This window comes from Triticum dicoccoides, chromosome 3A, assembly GCF_002162155.2.
Source record: "Triticum dicoccoides isolate Atlit2015 ecotype Zavitan chromosome 3A, WEW_v2.0, whole genome shotgun sequence".
In the NCBI taxonomy this organism is placed as follows: Eukaryota; Viridiplantae; Streptophyta; class Magnoliopsida; order Poales; family Poaceae; genus Triticum; species Triticum dicoccoides.
Window position 1 is genome coordinate 20,872,406 of NC_041384.1, and position 26,885 is coordinate 20,899,290.

Here is a 26,885-nt window from a genome sequence, read left to right on the forward strand (position 1 = left end):
GCCACCGGTCGCGCCACCCCATTTGTTCCGGTGACCGTTCCAGCGCTTCCCCGACGTATCCCCGCGCCGCCGCTACTTTCTCCGTCTCCCTCTAGTCGCCGCCGCCCCTCGCGCGTGGCATTCCTCCGACGAACAGCGCCCGGCCGCCCACTACCGCTCGCCACCCGCAAGGTGTTCGACAAAACGCTTGCAAGGTATGTATTGCTTCAACTTCACATTTTTTACATGAATTTGGTGCATGTTGTTTGTAGTTTTTATTGCCAAGTTTAAATTGAACATTGTAGATGAGTTCGTCATATGATTCTTCCGAAGAAGAATTTGATATTGAAGAGGAGGAGGATCTTGCAATGATCCTAGCTATGCACATCAACAAAAAAACCGAAGCATGGTGGTTCGGTTATGGGTCGGCAGAAAATTTGGAGGGATAGGATAGATGTCCACAACAGATTGACCAGGCACTATTTTGCGGATCCTCCCGTGTACCCCGAGTCGTACTTCCGGCGCCGGTTTAGGATGAGCACCGAGTTGTTCAGGCGCATTGCAGAAAAACTAGCAAGCCATGAGCGTTTTTTTAGCAAAGGAAGAATGCCGCCGAAGAGCTCGGGCATAGCACCTTCCAGAAGGTGACAACCGCTTTGCGTTTGTTGGCATACGGTATCCCCGCTTTCAGATCTTCGGCATTCGCAGTCGGAATTGTGCGAGTGTTTGGCCAAGAGTATTTGAGATCTCCCAATGCCGAAGATGCCGCAAGGCCGTTGGAGATGAACAAAGCTCGCCGCTTCTCAGGTATGCTTGGCTCAATAGATCGCATGCATTGGAGTTGGAAGAATTGTCCTATGGCATGGCATGGCCAATTCCATAGCCAAAAAAAGGGTTCCACTATAAACCTTGAAGCGGTGGCCGATCAAGATGAAAGATTGCGTGGAAGCGTATACCTTTGGGCAGGGACGCGTACGTGTTATATAGGCAATGACAGATTACAACATGCGGCAGTTAGGTTGTGGATTGATCCTCAAGAAACCTATACAAGAGATAAGGATAAACCCTAACAACCTAACCACCTAGATTACAAGGCACGCAATCTACCTACCTCTCTACGGTATACGGTTTATACAATACCGTATACCTTGTACATGACTCTTTCTAACACGCCCCCTCAATCACAGCTTCACCAAGTTGAGATTGCCCTTGAAGTCTTCTAACTTCTTCCATGACAAAGCTTTGGTAAAACCATCTGCAACTTGATCACCTGTGGGAATAAAATGGATATCCAGTAGTTTGTTAGCTACTCTCTCTCGAACAAAATGATAGTCCACTTCTATGTGTTTTGTCCTTGCATGAAATACTAGATTTGCTGACAGATATGTGGCACCAATATTATCACACCAGAGACGTGCAACTGGTGAGTGCATGACTCCAAGTTCACGTAGCAAAGTTTGAACCCAAATAATCTCAGCAGTGGCATTGGCTAAAGATTTGTACTCTGCCTCTGTACTAGACCGAGAAACAGTAGCTTGCTTACATGCACTCCAAGAAATCAAATTTGGACCAAAGAACACACAGAACCCTCCTGTTGACCTTCTGTCATCTGGACATCCTGCCCAGTCAGCATCAGAGAAAGCACTAACAACATTGAAAGTTGACTTGGTAAATTTCAGACCCGTACTCATAGTACCCTTGAGATATCTCAAAATTCTCTTAACAGCTGTCATATGTTGAGAAGTAGGAGAATGCAAGTACTGACATACTTTATTAATAGAGAAACAAATGTCAGGTCTTGTCAGTGTCAAGTACTGCAAAGCACCTACCATGCTCCTGTATTTTGTTGATTCCTCAGCCCCTAAAGGCTCCCCTTCTTCTCTTGACAGCTTTTCTGACATGGAGAGGGGCATGTTTGAAGCCTTACAATTTACCATTCCTGCATGCTTAAGCATATCCAGGACATATTTTTCTTGAGTAAGGAGTATTCCATCTTTTACCTTTCTCACCTCAATACCCAAGAAATAATGAAGATCACCCAAATCTTTCAAGGCAAAATCCTTCTTAAGATCTTCTAGCAATGCTACAGTTGCATCTTGTGATGAGCTAGCAACAATAATATCATCAACATAAACCAACATAAAAATAGTGATATTTCCCTTTCTGTAGAAGAACAAAGAAGTGTCTCCCTTGGATGATTTGAAACCAAGTATTTGAAGTTTTTCACTTAACTTGGAGTACCAAGCCCTAGGTGCTTGTTTTAGTCCATACAGAGCTTTATCAAGTTTGCATAGATAATTCTCCTTTCCTTTTACCTCATAACCAGGTGGTTGTCTCATATAGACTTCTTCCTCTAGAACGCCATGAAGAAACGCATTCTAAACATCCAATTGCTTAGGCTCCAATTTCTTGATACTGCAACAGAGAGAACAAGTCTGATAGTTGCTGCCTTTACAACAGGACTAAAGGTATCTTCATAATCTATACCATATCTCTGTTTAAAACCTTTGGCTACTAATCTTGCCTTATACCTATCAACTTGACCATCTACTTTCCTTTTAATTCTATAGACCCATTTACAATCAATGACATTCTTGTTTCGTGTTGGTGGAACTAGATGCCACGTCTTATTTTTAATAAGAGCACCATACTCATCATTCTTAGCCATTTTCCATTTTGTGTCACTTAGAGCTTGATGCAAACTACTTGGCTCACCAGTAGTTGTTAAGCCTCCAAACCGGGGTTTGAGCTTGTCATACCTGACCGTACCATCTGTACGAATTTGTGGTTTTACAATACCATGCTGTGATCTTGTCCTGCGAGACGACATATCAGGAGCTGCATGAGGCTGCGCTGCAGAAGATCCGGCCGAGGGAATCACAGCCGCACGGGATCCCACGTCGATCCTGCCATCAGTTGCACGAGATCCCATGTCGATCCCGTCATCAGTGCCAGAGGATCCGACATCCCGCCTTGTCACATCAGCGTTGGCCGACGCGCCCACACTAGGTTGGTCCACCTGGCGGTCATCATGAGGCAGCGCCTGGCGCGAGGGACCGGTCGGCTCAGAAGTTGGCCCACCTGGGGAACCAACGCCCGACACGCCCACGTGCCCTCCTGGCCCCCCCTGGGGAGGCAGCGCCCGACGCGCACACGCGCCCCCTGGGAGGGGTGCGATCCGAGGCGGATTCCCCTGGGCTGCCACCTGCACCTGCGCTATCATCCTCGAAATCAGCGGCGGCAGCACCTGAATCTCCTCCGTGCTCCGCGCCGTTTTTGTCCTGTACTGCCTGCATAAAATGACGCATAGGGGCTGGATTTTCACCAGAATTAGCAGGAAAATTTGCATGTTGATCAAGCACTCGTTCACCCCCATGATCAATAGGCTCAGACAGTGTAGTTTCAGGTAGCAATAAGATCTCAGATCGAAGGGGAGTGCCTGCATTAGGGTTTAAAGCCTTGAAAGGAAAAACCGTTTCATCGAAGATGACATCCCTAGATATGTAGACTCGGCCAACAGCAACATCAAGACATTTAAAACCTTTGTGAAGATTGCTGTATCCGAGAAAAACACATTGTTTGGATCGAAATTCTAATTTTTTGGAATTATAGGGACGGATGTTGGGCCAACAGGCACATCCAAAAACTCGAAGGGAATGATAGTTTGGTTGTTCATGAAATAGACGACCCAGGGGGGTTTCATAGTTGATCACTTTACTAGGGGTGCGATTTATGAGATATGTGGCAGAGAGAAAAGCCTCATCCCAAAATTTTAAGGGCATGGAGGCATGAGCCAAGAGAGAAAGACCCATGTCGACAATGTCACGATGTTTTCTTTCAGCTGATCCGTTCTGCTGATGAGCATGAGGACAAGAGACATGGTGTGTGATTCCTAGTAGGCGAAAGAAGGAATTTAAACGTTCATATTCGCCACCCCAGTCAGTTTGCATGGTGATAATTTTCCTATTGAACAACCTTTCAACTAATGCTTGAAATTCATGAAAGATTTTGAAAACTTCAGATTTATGCTTAAGAAGATAGATCCAAGTGAATTTGCTATAATCATCAATGAAGGACACATAATAGTTTTTCCTATTGATAGAATCACGGGCAGGCCCCCATACATCGGAGAAAATTTGCTCTAAAGGAGCTTTAGATACACTGATCGAACTAGGATACGGTAGTTGGTGGCTCTTGCCTAATTGACAAGCGTCACAAACACCTTCTTTATTCAACTCACTACTTCAAAAAGGAATGTTGTTGTGGCTAAGGACATGACGAACTATGGTTGATGAAGGATGCCCTAGCCGACTGTGCCACCTTTCCGTGGACACTTTATTGACACCAAACGCCTGTTTGCTGGAGGTCACCGGAGCCGATGATAGGGGGTAAAGACCACGTCTACACCTGCCTTGGAGAAGGGTTCTCCTCGTTCCCTGTTCCTTAACGAAAAAGAAATGTGGGTGAACTTCAAGAAAGGTATTGTTGTCAGTGGATAAACGATGAGCTGAAATAAGATTTTTGGTGGCATCGGGTACATGCAATATATTTTTGAGAGGAAGATCACGAGTGGGGGTTCGAACAGTGGATTGACCAATATGACAAATTTCCATACCTTCCCCGTTTGCAGTATGGACTTGCTCGTTGCTGTTGTACTTGTTGCGGACGGTCAACTTGTCGAGCTCGCTGGTGATGTGGTCCGTGGCCCCCGTGTCCAGGTACCAGTTTGTGTCCACTCCATAGGACGAGGTGGTGGCCGAACCTGCACTTTTCTCGTTCTTGGTGAAGGAGATGTCGAAGCGGCGGTAGCACTCAACGGCGGTGTGGTTTGGCTTCTTGCAAATCTGGCAAACAACCTCAGGGAGATCGTTGCCTCCTCCATTGCCGTTGCCACGACCTCCATTGCCGCGGCCACCGCCTCCATTGCCACGGCCTCCATTGCCGCGACCGCCTCCGTTTCCACGGCCTCCATTTCTACGGCCGCCTCCGCGACCGAAACCACCATGGCCACGAGACACGACGTTGGCCGAGGATTGAGAGGACTGATTTCCCCCTTCAAACATGGCAAGACGCTTTTCAAAACCAATTAGTTGAGAATAAAGTTCAGCTACCTTGATGGGCTCGGTCCTCGCAGCGCAGATGGACGAGACGAAGGAAATGTAGTCGAAGTCGAGTCCGGCAAGGATGTAGGAGACCATGTCATCATCGTCGAGCGGCTTCCCTGCTGAAGCCATCTCGTCGCCTAGCGCTTTCATGCGCCCGATGTACTCGGTGATGGTCGCGGTGCCCTTTTTGGTGGTGGAGAGGGCGATCCGCGTGTTGACGATGTTGGGGCCTGCGTCTGGGAGAGAAACATCTCTCTGATCGCGGTCCATGCCGCGGCGGCCTTGGTGCAGTGGGCGACTTGGATCATCACAGGAGCAGAGATTGAGTTGAAGATGAAGCTGAGCACCTGGGAGTCTTGCACCAACGTGATGAGATGTTCCGGGTTCGGCACATCGGTGGGCTTGCCGTCCTTGTCGGCAAGCTTGGGCTCCGGGAACGGGTGATCGGGGTTGAGGTGGTCGACCAGTCGGGCTCCTCGGATGGTAGCTAAGGCCTGTGCGCGCCACACGAGGTAGTTGCCGCGGTGGAGCTTTTCAGCGATGGGAATGAGGACATATGGAGCGGCGGCGGCGGAGCTAGAGCTGGCCATGGCTACTAGGTTTGATGTGAGCTGCTAGGTTTGGATGCGGTAGAGGAACTAGGCTCTAAATACCATGAAAGATTGCGTGGAAGCATATACCTTTGGGCAGGGACGTGTACGTGTTATATAGGCAATGACAGATTACAACATGCGACAGTTAGGTTGTGGATTGATCCTCAAGAAACCTATACAAGAGATAAGGATAAACCCTAACAACCTAACCACCTAGATTACAACGCACGCAATCTACCTACCTCTCTACGGTATATGGTTTATACAATACCGTATACCTTGTACATGACTCTTTCTAACACAAGAGACTTGGATTTGACATGCTTTTTTTTGGAATGCCTGGATTTTTGAATGACATCAATGTTATTAATTGGTCACCACTAATGTCTAAGATTGCAAATGGTGAACTGCCACTGATGCAGTTTGTAGCAAATGGTCGTACATACAACTATGGCTACTGTCCTGCGGATGGCATCTCCCCAAAGTGGTAAACATTTGTGAAGCCGTTGAAAAGACTGGAAGGTAAGAAAAATGTTGATTTTCACAATGCTCACCCGGCGGCTAGAAAAGATGTGGAGAGAGCTTTTGCGATTTTGCAAGCCCAATTTGCTATTGTGAGAAGACCAGCTAGATTTTGGGACCAAAAGATGCTTTGATACATCATGCACGGTTCTGATCATGCATAATATATCATCGAGAATGAGCGTCGCCAAGATGTAGACTACTCTCACTATGAGCTCTTGGGACATCCCGTGCGAGTGCGGCGGAGGGCTGCCAGGGTGACCCGTTTTGTTGCTTCCTATCATGCCATTCGACGTGCCGAAACGCATGATGATCTTCAGAAGGATCTCGTCGAGGAGTGGTGGGCATGGAATGACCGACAAAGAGCATCATGATTTGTGTGTTTGATGTTGTATTGTTGAACTCTTTGTTGTATTGAAATATAAACTATTTGTTTGAGTTGTAATAACGAAATTGAATTATTTATTGTTAATTTATTTTGTTTATGTTTGATCTTTTTGGTTGTATTTGGAGTGCATATGTTGTTCGTGCGAGAGCGCGCGTAGTATTTTTGCAGCGCCTGCTGAAGCTAGTCACGCGCGCTAAGTTTACAGCGGCGCTGGAGTCAGCGCTCCGCGCCGCGCAAAAACAGGCAATCGACACGCTGCAAACGCTTTTTAATGTGCCGCGTGTTGGGCGGCTGTTGGAGATGCTCTTAGTCGTCGCCATGGCAGCAGAGAAACAAGGAGTGGCGTGAAAGCGAAGGGGGTTATGTAATGGGGTCAGGGTGTGCTCTGACCATTTGGACGATGTCGGAAATTGATTATCCCAAGGAATGAGCTCGAATCAGGCATTCCGACCTGTTTCTTGTGCATTTTCTTTTTGTTCTCTTCTAATTTTGGACGTGTGATTCTGTTCTAGTTCTTAATCTATAACTATTTTGTTGAAAGAAAAATCTTCTACATATTATATTCGTGCTGGCCGGCAGCTGCTAGACTGAGTATGTAAGTGAAAGTGAACTGAACAATTTTAAGTCAACAAATTAACTGGGGTGACGCCGAGATTGATCGTTCAAATTGGTTGGAAAGCAACAGGCCAACAGTCAGCAGAGGCTGGCCGGCCTCTGCATAAAATTTATTTCATTCTTACAAGTCATCCACCATGCGACATGGAAAGCATGTGATTGCCGGCCGTGCTAAACACATACGTTAGGTGAAAGTGAACGTCTTGACCTGAATAATTAGTTATCTCACACTCAATAAGTTGTTCTTCACCTGAATAACCCGTGCGTTAGGTGCCAAACACGTAGTAACATATTCAGTAATTTGTTCTTGACTCTTCGAAAGGAAGACTTGCTCAACCGAAAGCAACGACTAAAACAATTGCCAGCGGTTAGTTAATTTGGAGTTTTGAGGGGTGGCATATTTCTATGTGTGATGACAAAGGCGGGTGACCTTTTCCACTAAAATCCAATGGGTGTAAATTTCTAATTCACGGGATAGACGGCCAGATGTCTTATTTTTCTGCAATATTTTCCAATATGTCCTTTTTTCGTGTTATTCTGGTTAGTCCATCATACACATTTAGTATAATACAATAGAATATTTTTTGGGTGCGGTTCCAATCCTTTTTTTTTGGAACCGGACTATTCCCATTTGCATTTATAACGAAAATGACAAGTTCTTAGAGACCAGAGGAGACGGGAAAGAGAGAAATAGTTTGAGACACTAATTGTAAACCCACTGTGACCTTGTTGTGGTCCCGCAACAAATGTGTTTCTTCTCAGCGACTTGTTGAAGGCGTCTCGTAGTACACTTTTGATGCTTGTTAGGGTTGTTTTGTTGTGTGTTTATTTTTAATTCTTTTTTGCGGAAAGGCCAAAGGCCATATATGGTCATATATTAAGTACTGTTTACAAATACACCCTTACAAAAAATGGAAAATACATTCAGATTCTATAGGGTTGTTGAAGTCTTTTTCCTTCTGCATCCATTGACTATTTCATCAGTCTGTATGAAAAGTCCCTCGACACTATATTGTATCTTTCGGCTGTGTCATGTAATTTATGAAACGGAGTAAAACCGTGTTTTGAAAAAAAAATCAAGACACTAATTGGAAGCCCGCTGCTAAGGGCATCTCCAACGCCGACCCGCAAATTCCTCTGGTATATGTCCGGACGTGGTCCGCAGACATGATACCGGAGGGAGCCATCCAACGCATGCATTCGGCTGAGAGGAGAAAAGGTAGATAGGGACCATGCATGTGGTGGGATATTTATGGTTTAGTGTCCGATTGGGAGGAGAGGGAGAAGAGGGGGACAATGCATGTGCGGTTGGTAGGAGAGAGAGCAGAGAGAGACATGCATGTGATTGGTCAAGTACATGTCCGGACTCCAGCAAAACTCCTCCATGTTTGTCTCCAAAATACCAGAATTTTGATGCCTGGACAGCTTCGAGGACTGATAAAGGTCCCCATTGAATTGCAAAAGTGAACAAATGTGTTCAATCGAACAAATACCAGTATTTTGCAGGTCTCCCTTGGAGATGCCCTAAAATATCTGAAACACAAGTACCTATTTTTTTAAAGGAAAATCCACCATAGCGACTATTAATTTTCGAACATACTTACGTTGTCCAAAAGGCTACATGCAATGAATGACGGAGGATCTCCCGTACAGGCACAAGTCTGGGATCCCTTCTACATGGGGAGCTAACAAATGAGCTACAATATTCCTCTCCCTCAGACGGTCTTCTATGATTACATGAGAGAAATTCCTAGTCAAGAACACACACTCTTCGTATATTGCTGAAACTTCTGTCGCTGAAAAACCTCCATCATGCATAGTCTGAACAACTTCCCGGCAGTCTGAGTTGATAATTATCTTCTCGCTCCAACTTGACATGCCACGATGAGCCCGTCTTTCAACGCTTGTGTTTCCGCAGTAGCAACCGAGTTTACATGTTCAGTTCTACTGTTACTCGGAGCCACAAATTGCCCATGGTCATATTTGATCACAGCTCTAGTAGCCCCCTTCTCGTCCTGGAGACAGAAAGCAGCATCGATATTCATTTTAACATAGCCCTGAGGAGGTTTCGACCAACCTTGTTTCGTGATGCACTTCTTCCTATCCACAACCTTCATGTGGTTTGCAGTCAAACACATGTGTACGTAGTTTTTAACCTAGAATGATGAGTGAGGTGAAGAGTTTTAAGTCAGAGAAATTAACGAGTGTTTGATCTTTCAAACACTGCATAGACTTTCTTTGCAACCAACCTCTGTGAAGGCCGAGAAGACCTGATGACCTTGATTTTCTGTGCATTTTGCCATGTTAAAGCAACGAGAAACAGAGGGGCAACTAGGACAAGCACATACAGTCAGCATGGCGGGCGTGCTGCTGCTCGTGCTGCTCGTTCTCATGCCAGCGTCGGCCACGGCGATCGGCCACGTCTGCGGCAGCGGCGGCAACTACACGGCCAACAGCACCTACCAGTCCAACCTCGCCGTGCTCAACGCCACCCTCCCCGGCAACGCCTCCTCCTCCCCGCAGCTCTTCCTCACCGCCACCGCCAACGCAAACACAAATAACGGGACCGCCGGCGTGGCGCGCGGGCTCGCGCTCTGCCGCCATGACACCACAAACCTCACCGCGTGCAGGGAGTGCGTCGCCTCCTCGTTCGCGTACGCGCACAAGATGTGCCCCAACCACACGGCCGCCACCGTCTACTACGACTACGACGAGACCAACGCCTTGAAACCAGGGTGCCTCCTCGGCTTCTCCGGCGACCGCAACTTCCTCAACCCGGCGTCCGGCACCACCGGTAACGGCACCTTCTTCCAGTATTTCAACACGGTAAACATCGCCGGCAACGCCGGCGTCGTCGCTGCGGCCGTCCGCCAGCTCCTCTCCCACACGGCCCGGGACGCGGCCGCCGCGGCCAGGAGGTTCGCCACAGGGTTCATGGACGGCGGCACCACGACAACACTCTACGCCCTGGCGCAGTGCACGCCGGACCTGTCCGCCGGGGACTGCCTGGCGTGCCTCCAGCGGCTCGTGGGCTCCATCAACGCCACCAACTCCGTGCGCCTCGGTGGCCGGATCTTCCGGCTCCGCTGCAACGTCAGGTTCGAGGCCTTCATGTTCTTCGACGACAAGAACATGCGGCGGATTCCATCTCCGTCATCCACGGCTCAGCCACCGGCGCCGGCGCCGGCTCCGTCAAGCAAGAGTATGTGATGAACAATCCTTGATTATTTACTTGGCATGTGTTTTACTATAACTTGCGATAATTCCTTGATACTGGCAAAAACTTATGCTAATTAATTTTGAAGGACATGGAGTCAAACCTTGGGTAATCGCCTTATCGGTGGCTGCTTCTGTGGCACTAGTTGCAATCTGTTTCATCGTCTACTGTCTTCTGCGGCTTAGAACAAAGAGCACAAAAGGTGGGTAAATTAGTTACTCAAATGATCAATATAAAGAGTCGTAATTGAAGAGATTGATATTGATAGCGGCAGTTCATTATTTTCAGGTAAAGGGGACTTACAAGCAAAACGTACTCATGAGTTCCAAGAAGGAGATGAACAAGTTTGGGAAATGGAAACAGAGCTAGCCGACTTTTCAGTATTTGATTTTAATCAGATATTAGAGGCGACAGATAACTTTTCCGAGGAAAACAAACTTGGCGAAGGTGGATTTGGCCCTGTTTATAAGGTATAAATAATCCTTGTTTTCTATGCAAGACAACATGCATCACCAATATTGTCAGATTATATATAGGAATTAGAAACAATGGATAAGAGGAAGAATGTTAATCCTCGTAAAGCCCCAAATTATAGCACAATACTGATAGATGTTTTTTTCCCTAGGGTTGCTTTCCTGATGGAGTGGAGATAGCAGTTAAGAGACTTGATGCGGATTCAGGACAAGGTTTCATAGAGTTCAAAAATGAAGTTGAGCTCATAGCCAAACTGCAACATAGGAATTTGGTTAGGCTCATGGGATGTTGCTCTCAAGGAGAGGAGAAAATACTAGTCTACGAATACTTGCCAAACAAAAGCTTGGATTTCTTTATCTTCGGTACATATTTGCGTTTTCAGATTCATATGTCAAATTAAAGTTCTCTCATCTTTTGATTGTTTCTTTAGATGTTTGTCCACTGTTGTACCAACATTTAATTTCCGTGCAGATGAAGATAGAAAAGCTCTATTGGACTGGGACAAACGTATTGCAATAATTGTAGGAACAGCAGAAGGACTTCTTTACCTACATAAGCACTCTAGGTTGCGTGTTATACATCGTGATCTTAAACCAAGCAACATTCTTTTGGATAGTGAAATGAATGCTAAAATATCAGATTTTGGATTAGCAAAAATATTCAGCTCAAATAACACTGACACAGATACTACAAGAAAAGTGGTTGGTACATAGTAAGTTTCATATGAACTACTCCACTTATAAACTTTTTTTTTGCAAGTCACCCGTATAGTAATTTGACATATATTATTACACTATTTTAGTGGCTACATGGCACCTGAGTATGCATCCCACGGCATTTTCTCTATCAAATCGGATGTATTCAGCTTTGGTGTTTTAACTCTTGAGATCGTTAGCGGGAAGAGGAATTCCCATGAATGTGGAGCTTTCATCAACCTCCTAGGACATGTGAGTGCATGTTTACACATCCATTTAACTGAAAAAAGGCTTTGTTTGTTCTGTGATCAACTAATTAAGTATTTGATGAAATTTCAAATAGGCTTGGCAATTATTTGAAGAGGAAAGCTGGAGCGAACTCATTGATGCAGCATTGGTTCCCAACATTTATTCAGCAGAAATGATGAGGTGCATTAACATTGCATTGTTGTGTGTACAAGAGAATGCAGTTGATCGACCAACCATGCTGGATGTAATTGCAATGCTAAGCAACAAGACCATGATCTTACAAAAGCCTAAGCACCCAGCATATTTCAGCTTAAGCACTGCAGGGAACAAAGAAGCCCCCACTACTACTCAGTCTTGTAGTGTTAATGATGTGACTATATCTACGGTGACACCTAGATAGTTTTCCACTATGTGGACGTTGTGTTAATTTAGATTTTCGGTAGTGTGTAAGTTCTAAATAATAAATGAATCGCACAACTTCTTCTCTATATATTACAAATGTAATGTGTCTTGTACAATGGATGTAGCCAATCAAAATCAAAACCGTAGTTCTGTTAATTTGTGTTTATATCTTTTAATATCCTACCAATGGTTGTAGGCGATCAAACTACCGATAGTTGTATGGTATCGGACGAACTCTCCACCATCCAGATCACGTCCTCTCTTTCTTAACCATGTAGCTTGGAAAAAACAAGGTAGGCACTCCCAGAGTCTTTATAGTCCTGAAATTAAGTTGATGTACACCTTTTAGAAACCGAACCATCTCCGAGTGTCTTCCGTGGTTTTGAGAAGGAAGTAGTTTGACCGAAGGGGTGCTGGGAAAAATATAGAAATCAAAGAAAGAAAAAAATAGGAGAGAACAAAGGAAAAAATAAAATACAAAGGTATCGAAAATCTTTGCCGAGTGTCAAAGGCCAGTGCTAGGCATCATCCCCGATGATGTTTGCAAAATTTAATCTGCCTCGGCAGCCTTGCGATGGAGACTATCCAACGATCCCAATTTCCCGCTTACGGACACATTACACGGGGTGGCATGGGTTGAGCCACCCGCTTTCTGCATGCACACACATACGCGTCAACTCACTGCATGCAATCCAAAAAAAAGTAACGTGCACACCGACCATTCGATGGTCACGCATATAGACTCCATGAATACACATGTATTCCTGTTTCTACATGAAAGTGTTAAGTTGTCACCTTAGTTGTTGCTGTCATAGTATCACCATTAGTCATTCACGTGCAACACCCCCGCCAGTTGTCCTCCCTGCCCATTGCAACAATTGGTGAGAAGACCCGACAAGCGCAGCACCAGTTAACATTACGAGCCTCCGATCCTGGTTGCATTGCCGCCGCGGTCGTTGCACATCATGGTCGTCGTTCGAGGTTGCAACATGGTCACTGTTGCGGTCACTGCCCCCATTGGGGCATCACCCAACAACCCTCGCATCACCACTCACACACCCGACAGACAAGCCTCGTGGCACCCCAGCGTGTGGTTGTCTCATGACATGGACCACTTGCAGCAATGGCAATTAGCCCTTTGTAGCGTCGTATGTTGCAGTAGTGGTGCTCGGCGATTGCAGCATCATGCATACCGCTTGCAGCACCAACAATCAATCCTTGTAGCATCTTGTGTCTTAGCTTGCGGCAATGGTGGCCGACCATGTGACGTTGCGTGTCCGTCTTGTAGCAGTGGTGGCCACCCGTTGCAACATCAGGTTTGTCATCTTGCTACCATGGTGGGCATCCCTTGCAAAGTATCGCATCTCGACTTGCAGCAGTTGCGGTCACTCCTTTGCAGTTTCAAGCGTCCCGGCTTGCAACAACGACGATGGGCTTTGCACTAATGATGACAATCTTTGCAGCATCGACTCCATTGCAACATGAACGATGTTGCAGTAACCCATTGCAACATCATCTCCAGCTTGCATGGCATTGCAAACATGTGGACTTTTGATCACCCATTGCAACAAGGACCAGGTCACGGTCATTGATTACAATATGGCCACGACTAACTTTACTATGCAATAAATCTTCATTCTTTCATAGCAAAAATACCTAGAAAAAAAACAAGGCATGTTTTTGCATGGGAGCAAAAACTTATAATCAAAAAAATAGTTGTAGTACCAAGCAAAGTTACATCAAAGACCACCGTAGCATGTCATCCGTATAATACAAGCGTATAACACACCCCTAGCTGCAGATTGCGAGACAGGTCAGAGTTGCCCACGGAAAAAAAGAAAGAGAAACACAGAGTAGAGCAGCGGTGCATGCACATGCATGAGGCAAAAGAATAGCAGCGGCAGGAGTGGGTCTACGTGCAGCTCCGCGTGGCAAACCGCAGAAGAGGAGATTGCATGCGAGGGTAAGAAAGGACTAGTAGGCAGAGGCGCGGCAGCACGCCGCGCCCGAGCTTGAGCCCATCGTTGATCAAATTATAACTTAATCTATTGTTGATCGAGTCTGTTACCATAGTATATTGTGGTAGCTTTTTGTGTAAATTTCTTTTGAGCAGGTATATGCTTATGGGAAGATTGTATGCTTGCATGAGAAATGTACAATAGATAATTTGGATTGTTTGATTAGATTACATAGCTAGATGCATACATATGTGTATGAACATAGAAATATGAGTGGAGTAGTATTCAAAATTGACTTTGAAAAAGCCTATGACAAGGTCAAATGGTCTTTCCTCCAACAAGCCCTAAGAATGAAAGGTTTCTCCGATAAATGGCGTCAATGGATCCAAAATTTTGTAACTGGAGGTAGTGTGGCCATCAAAGTCAATGATGATGTAGGCCCTTACTTTCAGACAAAAAAAGGACTACGGCAGGGTGAGTCCATGTCTCCAATGTTATTTAACATTGTTGCTGACATGTTGGCTATTCTGATTGAGCGTGCTAAGCAGGACGACCAGATAGAAGGAGTAGTGCCACATCTTGTGGATGGTGGCCTCTCTATTCTGCAGTATGCCGATGACACAATTCTTTTTATGGAACATGACCTAGACAAGGCTCGAAACCTAAAACTCTTGCTCTCAGCGTTTGAGCAAATGTCGGGTCTCAAAATTAACTTCCATAAAAGTGAACTTTTCTGCTTTGGAGAAGCCGTTGAGGCGGCTGCCGATTATGCTGACCTCTTTGGTTGCGCACATGGCCAATTCCCGATTAAATATTTAGGAATACCGATCCACTATCGGCGTCTCACCATTGCGGAGTGGAAGCATGTAGAGGAGCGTCCAGAGAAACGATTGAGCAGTTGGAAAGGCAAGCTGCTCTCAGTTGGAGGACAGTTGGTTTTGATTAACTCCGTTCTCACAAATATGGTTCTTTATATACTTTCTTTCTTCCAACTCCCAAAAAGGGTCCTGCAAAGATTGGATTATTTTAGATCCAGATTTTTTTGGCAAGGAGATGGAGAAAAGAAAAAAATATCGGTTGGCCAAATGGAGATTGGTTTGTAGGCCAAAAGACCAAGGCGGCCTTGCAATTCATGACCTACAGGTCAAGAATGAGGCATTGCTCAGTAAATGGTTGTTCAAACTTCTTACTGAGAATGGTATTTGGCAAACAATGTTGCGCAAAAAGTATCTAGTCCAAAAGGCGGTGTCCCAGGAATATTGGAAATCTGGTGACTCGCACTTCTGGGCTGGCCTAATGGCGGCAAAGAAACATCTCTTTCACTTTGGGTCTTTCGCGATAAAAGACGGGTCGGAGATTTGATTCTGGGAAGACATCTGGCTAGGCAATGCCAGTCTCAGAGAACAATATCCAGCCTTATATAACATTGCTCGCGATACGAACAACACTATTGCGCACGTGCTCAGTTCATCCCCGCCGAACATTTCGTTTAGGCGGGATTTGATTGGCCCCAGACTTCTGTCATGGCATAATCTTTTGTCCCGGTTGGATTCGATTAACTTGACACAAGGTCGGGATGTGTTTCGCTGGAACCTTACTACATCAGGTTCTTTTACAGTAGACTCTATGTACCGTGCGCTCACACATTCTGAGGTACCAATGAGTAATAACAAGAAAATTTGAAAGTCCAGGATTCCACTAAAAGTGAAAATTTTCATGTGGTATATTCGTAAGGGAGTTGTGTTGACCAAAGAGAGTAAGAAGTGTTGTTTTTGTACTCATGACGAGACAATCAAACACCTCTTTTTCCAATGCAAGTTTGCACGTTCTACATGGTCAATCATCCAAATAGCGTCAAATTTATATCCGCCCACAAGTGTTGCCAATATATTTGGTCACTGGTTGGACGGTATTCCAAGTAGGTTTAAAGCGCTTATAAGGGTGGGAGCGTACGCCTTAATTTGGTCGCTCTGGCTATGTAGAAACGATTTGATTTTTAATGGAAAAAATGCTTCTCCTCTGCAGGTTATTTTCCGTTGTACGCACTCGCTTCATACGTGGTCTATGCTACAACGATCGGAGCACCAATCGTTGTTCAAGGCGGTGTGTACGCGGTTGGAGCAGGTGGCTACGGAGGTTTTTTCCCAACATGGATGACAGCATAACCTCCGGATCGATCCGCCACCACCTTCGACATAGGCATAGTGTCGGTCTATAGGACTTTACTGTTGCCGATATGTCAGTTTGTATTTCTTGTTTTTTGTCAGACTTTTAGATTTGGTTGTGTGCATCTTAGTTATGCAGAGGCCGGGTGTTACTCATAATATTTTGTATCCCCTTGATGCTACATTCTGAGATAATAAAATCGCCCTTTATCGAAAAATGAACATAGAAATACAACAGGATAAACACTCGATTATGGTAATATATCACATAGCTGGATGGCATACACGCACGAACAAAGAGGATAATTCAATAAATTATATTGTATTTCATTAGTACTGTAAACGATCTGCTTTTGATCTCCATCTCTTGTCGTCAATTTTGTTCATGTTTTAAAAAATTGTTTGCAATAAAAAAAAACATTTGCATTTAAAAAAATGTTTATAGTTTCAAAAATAATTGAAAATTTCAATAAATATTCAAAAATATTAATATTTAAAAAATTAAATCAACAAACAATTTTTTAGTTCGTGACTACTTTTTGAATTTACGAACATTATTTGAATCCACAGATTAAAAAAATCGAGAACAAATTTTGAATTCACAAAAAGAGAAATCGATCCATGAACAATTTTGAAATTCGCAAACATTTTTCGCAATGCACAAACATTTTTTGAATTCATGATTTTTTTCAAATTCATGATAATTTTTTGGAAATGCAAACAATTTTCAAATTCATGAAAGATTTTTAGTTCTCGGATATTTTTAAAAGTCATAAAAAAATTCTGGACAATTTGTAGTTTTTTTTTTGTTGTAGGAAAAAACACAGAAGGAAAAACTCGACAACTCAAACCTATGCTACTATTATAGGGGCTAACAATCGATTGTACTGGGCCGGTCCACCCAACGTGAGGGATCGCTGGCTTAACGCTCGCACCAGGTGAGCTATAGGAGCTCCCTATAGCAGCTCCCACAAAACATTAGTCAACATTGTTATGCTTAACCTCTGTTAGTTCATGTCATGAGAGAAGAGAGTCAAATAAAGAGGTGCATAACAAGTCTCGTTTTTCTCTCCATTATGTAAACGGCCGCCGCTTGGGTATTATGTCGCCGCCCACTAACCTTGGTATTCCAGTCATCCTGACTGTTTAATAAATGGCAGTAATTCAAACACAAGGAAATGTACCCTACACATGACACAGGAATCATAAAGCACTATAAAATGGAACGATAACAGATTCAACTGAAAGCTAGAAATTTAGCAAACACAAAAAAATAAAACCAAGCTTCTATCCTCGCTAGCCGGCATGATAAGAAAGAGAATCCCTCCTAGTTTAAAAAAATAGTGTTCTCTCTAGCTCATTTATTCGTCCACCCTTTCATCCGTAGTTCCTATTTTTATTTTCTCATCCCATCTTTTGGTTTTTCCTCATCAGTTTTGCATGAAAACCACCTTAACTGTAAAGCTTTTTTTTTAATTTGTAATCACATTAACAATAAAATGGCTTGTAATCATGATGATTACCTACACAAATTCACTAAAAAATTAATAGAAATGTACTCCTTACGATCAAAAAAGGTGTCATGGCTTCAGTTTAAATTTAAACTAAATAAGCTGAACTGAAGCCATGACAGTTTTTTTTAGATAGGAGGGAGTACAAATTATGCTGCCATTGTAACACATTGACAATTATCTAGTGATTCAGAAGAACAAAAAATAAGGCCCCCGCAAACAAAAGTCTGAGTGTGCGTTGATCTTTCCAAAGTAATGTGCCTTTCGGTGCACGGTGATGGGTGCGTTGGTCGTTTCATTGACCCATGCGAAATCAGCTGAAAAAAGTTTTCCGTGTTCATTTTTCCAAGTGACCGATGGTGATTTGATGACACACAAGCGCACTTATTTCTGGATCATCTCATCTGGCAGAAGGGACACAAGAAACATGTTGTAGCTAGCTAGTCGTGCACTCGTGATAGATCGGGCATGGCCATCATCCTGCTCCTCCTACTTGCACCGTCTCTGGCGGCCGCCGACGTGTTCTGCGACAACGTCAAGGCCATCGCCACCACTCTCTCCAAGAACGCTGCCTCATCACCGGTACACTTCGCCACCAAGACGTTCGGCGGCGCCCCCAATGTCGTCTTCGCGCTCGGGCTCTGCCGCGGCGACGTCCTCGACGGCCCCGCCTGCGGTGACTGCATCGCCAACTGGTTCGGCAAAGCGCTGAACCGGACCAGGTGCGACAAGGCCCGCTCCACCTACGGCGACTGTATCGTCGTCTACAGCGCCGGCGATGACATCCTAGCGGCGCCCTCGAATACCACGGGAGCGTACGGAGACAACACGCCGCCATTCCAGCAGTGGAACATCAAGAACGTCACCACCGGCGACGTACCCCTTGTCGTCGGCCTCGTCCGCGAGCTGCTTGTGGAGACCGCGGAGAAGGCGGCCACCACGGAGCCGAGGCTCTACGCGACCGGCGTCATGGACATGGCTAGAGTGACGACCTACCCGAAGGTGTACTCCCAGGCGCAGTGCACGCCGGACCTGTCCGCCGACGACTGCTCGGCGTGCCTGCGCCGTCTCCTCGGCATGGTCAACTCCACCATGTCCCTGCGCATTGGTGGGCAGATGGCTGTCACGCGGTGCTATTTTAGGTACGAGGCATATCGGTTCTACGACGCCCAGCCCATGCTGATTCTGCCGTCGCGGCCACCGCCGACGACTCCGACCAAACGCAGGAGCATGGTGTGGGTAATTGCGGTAGTTGCAGTTCCACTATCGGCAGCAGCATTTCTCTTCTTCAATTGTTACTCTCGTCGGCTCAAAAGGCGAAGAAAAGGTATGCTACCTAATGACCTAGTGGAACGTTGTTCCTTCACGTTCTTCACCGTTAGTGGTAATAATGTCTTTTTACGAAAACACTAACGCCCACACGTGTGGCCGTTATCCAACTCGTTTACATGCCTGGATCGTCGTTCACTGTCTTTTACACGAATCTTGACATGAAAAGGTGGATTTGGTGTGCCACGTAGGACAGAGCTGGTGTGTGGCCGTTGGAGAGTTTGCCCACACATCCGCACCACGCTGTTTGTCAGCTGCGTTGTGTGGGCGAACTGCTTTTCGCCCACACAGCCACCAACTAGGTCATGCGCGTGTGGGCGAACTGCTTTTCGCCACACGACACTACTACCTTGTGGATGGTAACTGCAGTTACGCGAACGTGGCAACTCGGTACACACACATGGCAACTGTGATTCTTTGCTACACGGCAACTGCAGTTACGCGAACGTGGCAACTCGGTACACACACATGGCAACAGTGATTCTTTGCTACACGGCAACTGCAGTTGCGAGTACGTGGCAACCAGATAAACACACATGGCAACTGTGATTAACAATACATGGCAACTATGGTTGGACCACACGTGGCAACTAGGTAAACACACATGGCAACTACTGTTTTGACCATATGTGGCAAATAGTTAATCACACACGGCAACTACGGTTTGATTACACATGTCAACTACCATAAATTAGACATGACAACTATAGTTAACCAAAACAGATAGAGTTGCCATGCTTTTACAACTACACTTGCCATCCCGGATAACTACATCTGCCAACCAGGATGGCAACTAAATCGTCATCCCGCGGGATACCTAACGTAGCTGCGTCAGGACGTGTGGGCATTTTTGCTTCGTGCCACACGCACGGGGTGGAGATGAGTAGTACTTGTTGGTCGTGTGGCACGAAGTAGCCGCGCCCACACGTGTGGGCAATTCTAATGTCCGCCCACACACAGCCTGTGTGAGCTGCCTCTTGCTCACACCACATACGGTGTGTGGGCGCATATCGTATATGCCACACGTGTGGCAGTTATCGGCGTCCTTTTTTTAAATGTAGTGGTAATAATGTTATGCTGATGATCTAGTGAATTTAGGGAGAGAGGGCCTAGTTTGGCAAGGGAAGAATTCGGAGTTCTCTTTGTTTCACTTTGAACAGTTATTGGAGGCCACAAGTTATTTTTCAGAAGAAAACAAACTTGGACAAGGTGGCTTTGGTGCTGTCTACAAGGTACTACATTTGTAGGCCTATGAGGTTTACATATTTTTCTTGTGAACTGTTTTAGCAGCCTAATATGATCTCTTGTATGAAACATGTATGTCTACATTGAACCTAGCTATCTTATATAGTACTAACTTTTAAACGGGAGAGGATGATTAATTCCAGCGAAGGTGGGGAAGAGCCTAACTTTAGGGTAGATATTTTTTTCTCAGGGCCAGCTTCCAGATGGGTTGGAGATAGCGCTTAAGAGACTTGCTTCACATTCAGGACAGGGTTTCGCTGAGTTTAAAAATGAAGTCCAGCTCATAGCCAAACTCCAGCACACAAATTTGGTTAGGTTCTTGGGATGTTGCTCCCAAGAAGAGGAGAAAATATTGGTCTACGAATACTTGCCAAACAAAAGCCTGGACATCTTCATCTTTGGTATGCATTTGCATTTCTTAATTTACCATAATTATTGTCCGTGGTTGTGCTGCATCAAAAGAACTAAATATTACTCGAAAATATTATTTCTATCAGTTCTGTGAATATGTAGTTTAATTTATGTGTGCGCTTTTCGCCGTATACTAAGTATCTAATTGATGTGCAGATGAGTATAAAAGAGCTTTACTAGATTGGACAAAACTGTTAGAAATAATTGAAGGAGTAGCACATGGACTCCTTTACTTACATAAGCACTCTCGATTGCTTGTCATACATCGAGATCTTAAACCAAGCAACATTCTCCTAGACAGCGAAATGAATCCAAAAATTTCAGATTTCGGGCTAGCAAAAATATTCAGCAAAAATGACACTGAAGGCGACACTACAAGAAGAGTGGTTGGCACATAGTAAGTTTCACAGAAAAAACTCCAACTCCAATTATATATATTACATTTCAACTAGATAAGGTAATCTTGACATTTATCATATATAATTTTAGTGGTTACATGGCCCCTGAGTATGCTTCAAAGGGCGTCTTCTCTATTAAATCCGATGTCTTCAGCTTTGGTGTTGTTATTTTTGAGATCCTTAGCGGAAAACAGAATTCTGGTAACCAACAATGTGGAGGCTTCGTCAATCTCCTTGGATATGTAAGCGTATACACACGTGCTTCAACTTGCATTTTTTTTTCTTCATTTGCTATAAAACCTATTTTTTTAATGGGATTGCGAAACAGGCATGGCAATTGTGGGAACAAGGGAAGTGGATCGATCTCCTCAATGCATCATTGGTTCCTGATACTCACTTGGCAAAGTTAATGAGGTGCATTAATATAGCATTGTTATGTGTGCAAGAGAATGCAGTTGATCGGCCAACCATGGGAGATATTGTTTCAATGCTAAGAAGTGATACTATGATCTTGGCTAAGCCTAAGCAGCCAGCATATATCAATGTAAGGGTGGGAAATGAAGAGACGTCCAATGCTCCCGAGTTGTGCAGTATTAATGATATAACCATATCTGCCACAATTCCTAGATAGTGGTTTTCCTTGTGTCATGTTATTAATCTATCATTGTACTAGTATTAACAACACTATAAACATTATATGATGTGGAAGTATAAGTGTTGCTTCAAATGTGAGATTATGTACCCCAATAGATATAAAAGAAGGCTTCCAAGCTAGCTGGAGTAAATAATCAGCTGATTTTCCTATGCCTTTGATCATATTTCCCTTTTTGGTGTTGCAAAATACTACCTTACTTTAATGATGTGCACATAGTAAATTTTGTACCATTCTGTCCTTCATAACTGAAAACACATGTTGCATGACAACGTAGAAAATGAAATACAATTATGAATGGTTGCATAGCAGAAGTAGATGGAGTGCTCCCAGGAATTCTCTTGTGCCCGGAAGACATCGGAGAGTGGGAGGAGTGGAGTGTTGTGTCATGGCATGCGGAGAAGAGCTAGTCGTGGCCTGGAGGAGTAGAGGAGGTTGTCGCTGGCGAAGTAGCTCACGACACCGATCGCATTGGAAGAAGGGGAAGAAGCAGGCTCACCACGGGCTCCTAGGGAAGTAGGAACATGGTTGTGTGGCGAGGCACACGACGAAGGTTAGGAGTCTTTGCTCAGGCGATGGCCACTCTCGATGCATGCAAGTGCTCGATGGGTGAATCTGGAGCTCGGGGACAAAACCTGTGCCATGTGTCCGGTTTTCCCATATAATTTGATTTTCCGATGAAAGTTATCTGGTTTTGAAACATGAGGGACTAAATATCGCTCAGAAAAATCTTAAGGGACCAGATGTAGAAGTTTGTTAAACTTGTGGGACAAAAACATACTTTTCTCAAAAATTAGGATGACGCCTTGTCAAGCAATAGTCAACAGACTGGTGGTCATCCACTGTGAAAACTAGTCAACAAACTGGTCGACATCCACTGCAAAGACTTGCTTTGCATTCTTACAAGTCAATCCACTATTTTTTTTATTTGAAAAAAAGTGAGTCCAGTGCATCAACTTGCTCAAAAATGCTAGACGTACAAAGTCCTACAAGCTTGCACAGGCTCCTTCCGGGTGAATTGTGGAAAACCACCACATTGAGGCCTAGGTTTGCATAAAACACCGGTTTACACAGGAATTCGTAAACCTGTGTTTTCTGCAAACCTAGGCTTTAATGTGATGTTTTTTTTTTTGCAATTCACTCGCTTCTTCCTAACCAACTAAACATGCCCCGGCCCATCTTGATTTTTAGATGGGTGGGGCCTAACTTCCCATTAGTCGAGTCATAATTTGACAGCGCGTTTGGTTCGGGGGAATTAGAGATGGAAAATGGGAGTTGAGGGGTTAGGAGATTAAAAGTCCACTGTTTGATTAGAGGGAATGGGAGTTTAAGTGGGAAGGGGAATGGGAGTTGAGGAAGCCAATTCCCACCTATTTCTTTCCAGGGGGTACCTTGTTAATTCGTGAGCAGAGTTTTATCCCGTGTTAATTCCCATCATATACCAAATAAAAGAATGGGAGTAAAAATCAACTTCTCATGACTAATCCCTCCATAAACACTCTGATGCAAACTCTCGTTCTCATGCCCAAGTGTTTACCAAACAGGCTGTAAATGTCCGTCGACTTAGCATTGCTGGTGCCTTGCATTCTTCCAAGTCAATGGTGGGCGCAAAACACACGTACATTTCCAAGTGCATCCGTGCGTGTCAAACACGTACGTTTTGCGTTTTAAGCAATGAGAAACCAACACAAGCACGGACCATCAGAAACCCTGCCGCACAATGGTGGGCGTGCTGCTGCTCCTCCTCCTCCTCATGCCGGCGTCGGCGTCGGCAATCGGCCACGTCTGCGGCCGCGCCGGCAACTACACGGCCAAAAGCACCTACCGGTCCAGCCTCGCCGTGCTCAACGCTACGTTCCCCGGCAACGCCTCCTCCTCCCCGCAGCTCTTCGCCACCGCCACCACCGGCGTGGTGCGCGCGCTCGCGCTCTGCCGCCACGACACCACAAACCTCACCGCGTGCAGAGAGTGCGTCGCCTCCTCGTTCACGTACGCGCAGAAGATGTGCCCGAAACATGAGGCCGCCACCGTCTACTACGACTACGACGAGGTAAATGTCACGCGGCCAGGGTGCCTCCTCGGCTTCTCCGGCGACGGCGGCTTCCTCAGCCCGGGATCCACTGTCACCTGGAACGACACGTTCTTCCAGTTCTTTAACCCGGTGCAAATCCCGGGCAAGGCTGGGGTTGTCGCTGCCGCCGTCCGCCAGCTCCTGACGCAGACGGCACGGTACGCGGCCGGCACGGCGAGGAGGTTCGCCACAGGGTCCATGGACTCCATTGGCAGTGCCGCACCGACACTCTACTCCCTGGCGCAGTGCACGCCTGACCTGTCCGCCGGCGACTGCCTGGCGTGCCTCCGGCGGCTTGTCGGCGCGCTCAACGCTACAAACTCAGTGCGCGTGGGCGGACGGATGTTCGTGCTCCGTTGCAACGTGAGGTTCGAGCCTTTTATGTTCCACAACGACAAAAGCATGCAGCGGGTTCCATCTCCATCATCCATCGCTCCGGCAACGGCACCAGCACCAGCGCCAGCTCCGGCAAGCAAGAGTATGTGATGAACAATTCACGCATGCAACAATTCAAATATGCGACAAGACTCTTGATAAAGTAGTTGCCAAGTTATTATGATTTTTATGGAATTATTGTGACGTAATGCTAATTCATGGACGTATGGATGTTTAATTTTGAAGGACATGGAGTAAAACCTTGGGTAATTGCCTTATCGGTAGCTGCTCCTGTAGCGCTAGTTGCACTCTGCTTCATCGTCCACCATCGTCGGCGCCTTAGAACCAAGCACACAATAGGTGGGTAAATTAGTTACTGAAATGATCAACATTATATATATACTCTACTCACTACTGGTTCATAATTGATTGCGCTGGTTCATAATTTTCAGATAAAGGGACAACCTTACAAGGAAAGCGTACTCACGAGTTTCAAGAAAGAGATGAACTAGTTTGGGAAATGGAAACGGAGTTGGCTGAGTTTGCAGTATTTGACTTTCATCAGATATTAGAGGCCACAGTTAACTTCTCGGACGAAAACAAGCTCGGCCAAGGTGGATTTGGCCCTGTTTACAAGGTAATTATATACAACACCGTTCTGTAATCCTTGTTTTCTAGGCAATACAAAATGATACCAAAGCCTCGTTAGAGTATAGGAAAAATATAGATCCAAAGTAGTGTAAATGTGCTTTTACACGGCACTATTGAATTGTGAATTAACTTGTGCAACATAAAGCAGCCTGGATTGTTGCATATTATTAATAAAAATATTTACGTTTCCTAGGGCCACTTTCCTGATGGAAATGAGATAGCAGTGAAGAGACTTGATTCACATTCAGGACAAGGTTTCATAGAGTTCAAAAATGAAGTTGAGCTTATAGCGAAACTTCAACACAGAAATTTGGTTAGGCTCATGGGATGTTGCTCTCAAGGAGAGGAGAAAATACTGGTCTACGAATACTTGCCAAATAAAAGCTTGGACTTCTTCATCTTTGGTACATATTTGCACTTTCAAATTCATATGATAGACATTGTTTGTCATGATGGCACCTTAAAATATTTTCAAAAATTAAGGTTCTTGGCTTTAGATTGTTTCTTTAGATTACTCTATTATACTAATATTTGTTTACGTGCAGATGAAAATAGAAAAACACTACTGGATTGGGACAAACGTCTTGTAATAATTGTAGGAATAGCAGAAGGACTTCTTTACCTACATAAGCACTCTAGGTTGCGCGTTATACATCGAGATCTTAAGCCAAGCAACATTCTCTTGGATAGCGAAATGAATGCAAAAATTTCAGATTTTGGACTAGCAAAAATATTCAGCTCAAATAACACCGAAGCAAATACTACAAGGAAAGTAGTTGGTACACTGTAAGTCTCATATAAATTACTGCATTTGTGAACACTTAAATTGTAACTCGACCATATAGTAAGTTAACATATATTGTTGCATAATTTTAGTGGCTACATGGCACCCGAGTATGCTTCCCACGGTCTCTTCTCTATCAAATCGGATGTCTTCAGCTTCGGTGTTTTAACTCTTGAGATCCTTAGCGGGAAAAGGAATTCTCATGAATGTGGAAATTTCATCAACCTCCTCGGACATGTGAGTGCACCTTTACACATCCATAAAATAAAAAGAAAATGCTAGTTTATTATGTGTCTTCCTAAAGTATTTAATGAAATTTCAAATAGGCTTGGCAATTATTTGAAGAGGAAAGCTGGGTCAATCTCATTGATGCGGCATTGCTTCCAAACGGTCGTTCGGAAGAAATGATGAGGTGCATTAACATTGCATTGCTATGTGTACAAGAGAATGCAGTTGATCGACCAACCATGTTGGATGTTGTCGCAATGCTAAGCAGCAAGACCATGATTGTAGATAAGCCTAAGCACCCGGCATATTTCACGGGGGGGAAAGAAGCACCCACTACAACTCAATCGTGTAGTGTTAATGATGTGACTATATCCATGATAACCCCTAGATAGTTTTCTTTTGTATCAGTGTTGTATGAACTTAGATGGTGTGTAGTGCATAAGATTATAGTTCTATATGAAGTGCATGACCTTCTTGATATTATAGATGTATCATACTTTGCATGATGGATATAACCAATCAAAAATATGGCTTTGATAGTTTGTAGTAATGTCTTTACATATTTTGCCGATGGTTTTAGGGCATGGGACTATTTCGAGGGATCGATTGTGTATTTACACTATGCGTAAAAACATATTTCTTTTTGACCTTGACATGGTCTTGGACATGATACATTTGCTAATTACTTTCTGCATGTATAGGTTAGTAGAAAATATACAAAAACCGAAATTTGGAATTTTCATGGCAAATACAAATATATTTTTAATTTTAGCAAGTGTATTGTTTAAATAATTTAACAGGAAGAGTCAGGCGAGTTTGACGGTATAATATTTGGGATGGCATGTATCAATGAATAATGATATACTAT

General features: G+C 44.7%; 3 protein-coding genes and 1 pseudogene across 3 annotated transcripts; 3 read left to right on the forward strand and 1 right to left on the reverse strand.

Moving 5' to 3' along the window:
* Positions 1 to 5,053: 5,053 nt before the first annotated feature.
* LOC119273841 lies at positions 5,054 to 5,195 on the reverse strand (annotated as a pseudogene).
* Positions 5,196 to 9,557: 4,362 nt separating this feature from the next.
* LOC119271024 (cysteine-rich receptor-like protein kinase 10) lies at positions 9,558 to 12,237 on the forward strand. Its single transcript, XM_037552993.1, has 7 exons — positions 9,558 to 10,404; positions 10,508 to 10,621; positions 10,708 to 10,889; positions 11,045 to 11,255; positions 11,365 to 11,605; positions 11,696 to 11,840; positions 11,932 to 12,237. The coding sequence occupies exons 1-7, from the start codon at positions 9,558 to 9,560 to the stop codon at positions 12,235 to 12,237; spliced, it is 2,046 nt and encodes a 681-aa protein (XP_037408890.1).
* A 6,104-nt stretch (positions 12,238 to 18,341) lies between these two features.
* LOC119271026 (putative receptor-like protein kinase At4g00960) lies at positions 18,342 to 21,887 on the forward strand. Its single transcript, XM_037552994.1, has 6 exons — positions 18,342 to 19,230; positions 20,292 to 20,434; positions 20,638 to 20,848; positions 21,015 to 21,255; positions 21,348 to 21,498; positions 21,585 to 21,887. Exons 1-6 carry the CDS (start codon positions 18,342 to 18,344, stop codon positions 21,885 to 21,887), a joined length of 1,938 nt encoding a protein of 645 aa, XP_037408891.1.
* Positions 21,888 to 23,628: 1,741 nt separating this feature from the next.
* On the forward strand, positions 23,629 to 26,409 carry LOC119271027 (cysteine-rich receptor-like protein kinase 10). Its single transcript, XM_037552995.1, has 7 exons — positions 23,629 to 24,457; positions 24,601 to 24,714; positions 24,807 to 24,991; positions 25,199 to 25,409; positions 25,551 to 25,791; positions 25,882 to 26,026; positions 26,116 to 26,409. Exons 1-7 carry the CDS (start codon positions 23,629 to 23,631, stop codon positions 26,407 to 26,409), a joined length of 2,019 nt encoding a protein of 672 aa, XP_037408892.1.
* The last annotated feature ends 476 nt before the right edge of the window (positions 26,410 to 26,885 follow it).

Excerpts from the sequence above, each read along its gene's own strand:
- LOC119271027 (XM_037552995.1), top strand. The coding sequence starts at position 23,629 with ATGGTGGGCGTGCTGCTGCTCCTCCTCCTCCTCATGCCGGCGTCGGCG. Across the intron at positions 25,410-25,550 it reads CTTGGACTTCTTCATCTTTG|ATGAAAATAGAAAAACACTA; the intron begins GTACATATTTGC and ends GTTTACGTGCAG. Across the intron at positions 26,027-26,115 it reads TCATCAACCTCCTCGGACAT|GCTTGGCAATTATTTGAAGA; the intron begins GTGAGTGCACCT and ends AATTTCAAATAG.
- LOC119271024 (XM_037552993.1), top strand. The coding sequence starts at position 9,558 with ATGGCGGGCGTGCTGCTGCTCGTGCTGCTCGTTCTCATGCCAGCGTCG. Across the intron at positions 10,405-10,507 it reads GCCGGCTCCGTCAAGCAAGA|GACATGGAGTCAAACCTTGG; the intron begins GTATGTGATGAA and ends TTAATTTTGAAG. Across the intron at positions 11,841-11,931 it reads TCATCAACCTCCTAGGACAT|GCTTGGCAATTATTTGAAGA; the intron begins GTGAGTGCATGT and ends AATTTCAAATAG.
- LOC119271026 (XM_037552994.1), top strand. The coding sequence starts at position 18,342 with ATGGCCATCATCCTGCTCCTCCTACTTGCACCGTCTCTGGCGGCCGCC. Across the intron at positions 19,231-20,291 it reads TAATGACCTAGTGGAACGTT|TGAATTTAGGGAGAGAGGGC; the intron begins GTTCCTTCACGT and ends CTGATGATCTAG. Across the intron at positions 21,256-21,347 it reads AGAAGAGTGGTTGGCACATA|TGGTTACATGGCCCCTGAGT; the intron begins GTAAGTTTCACA and ends ATATAATTTTAG.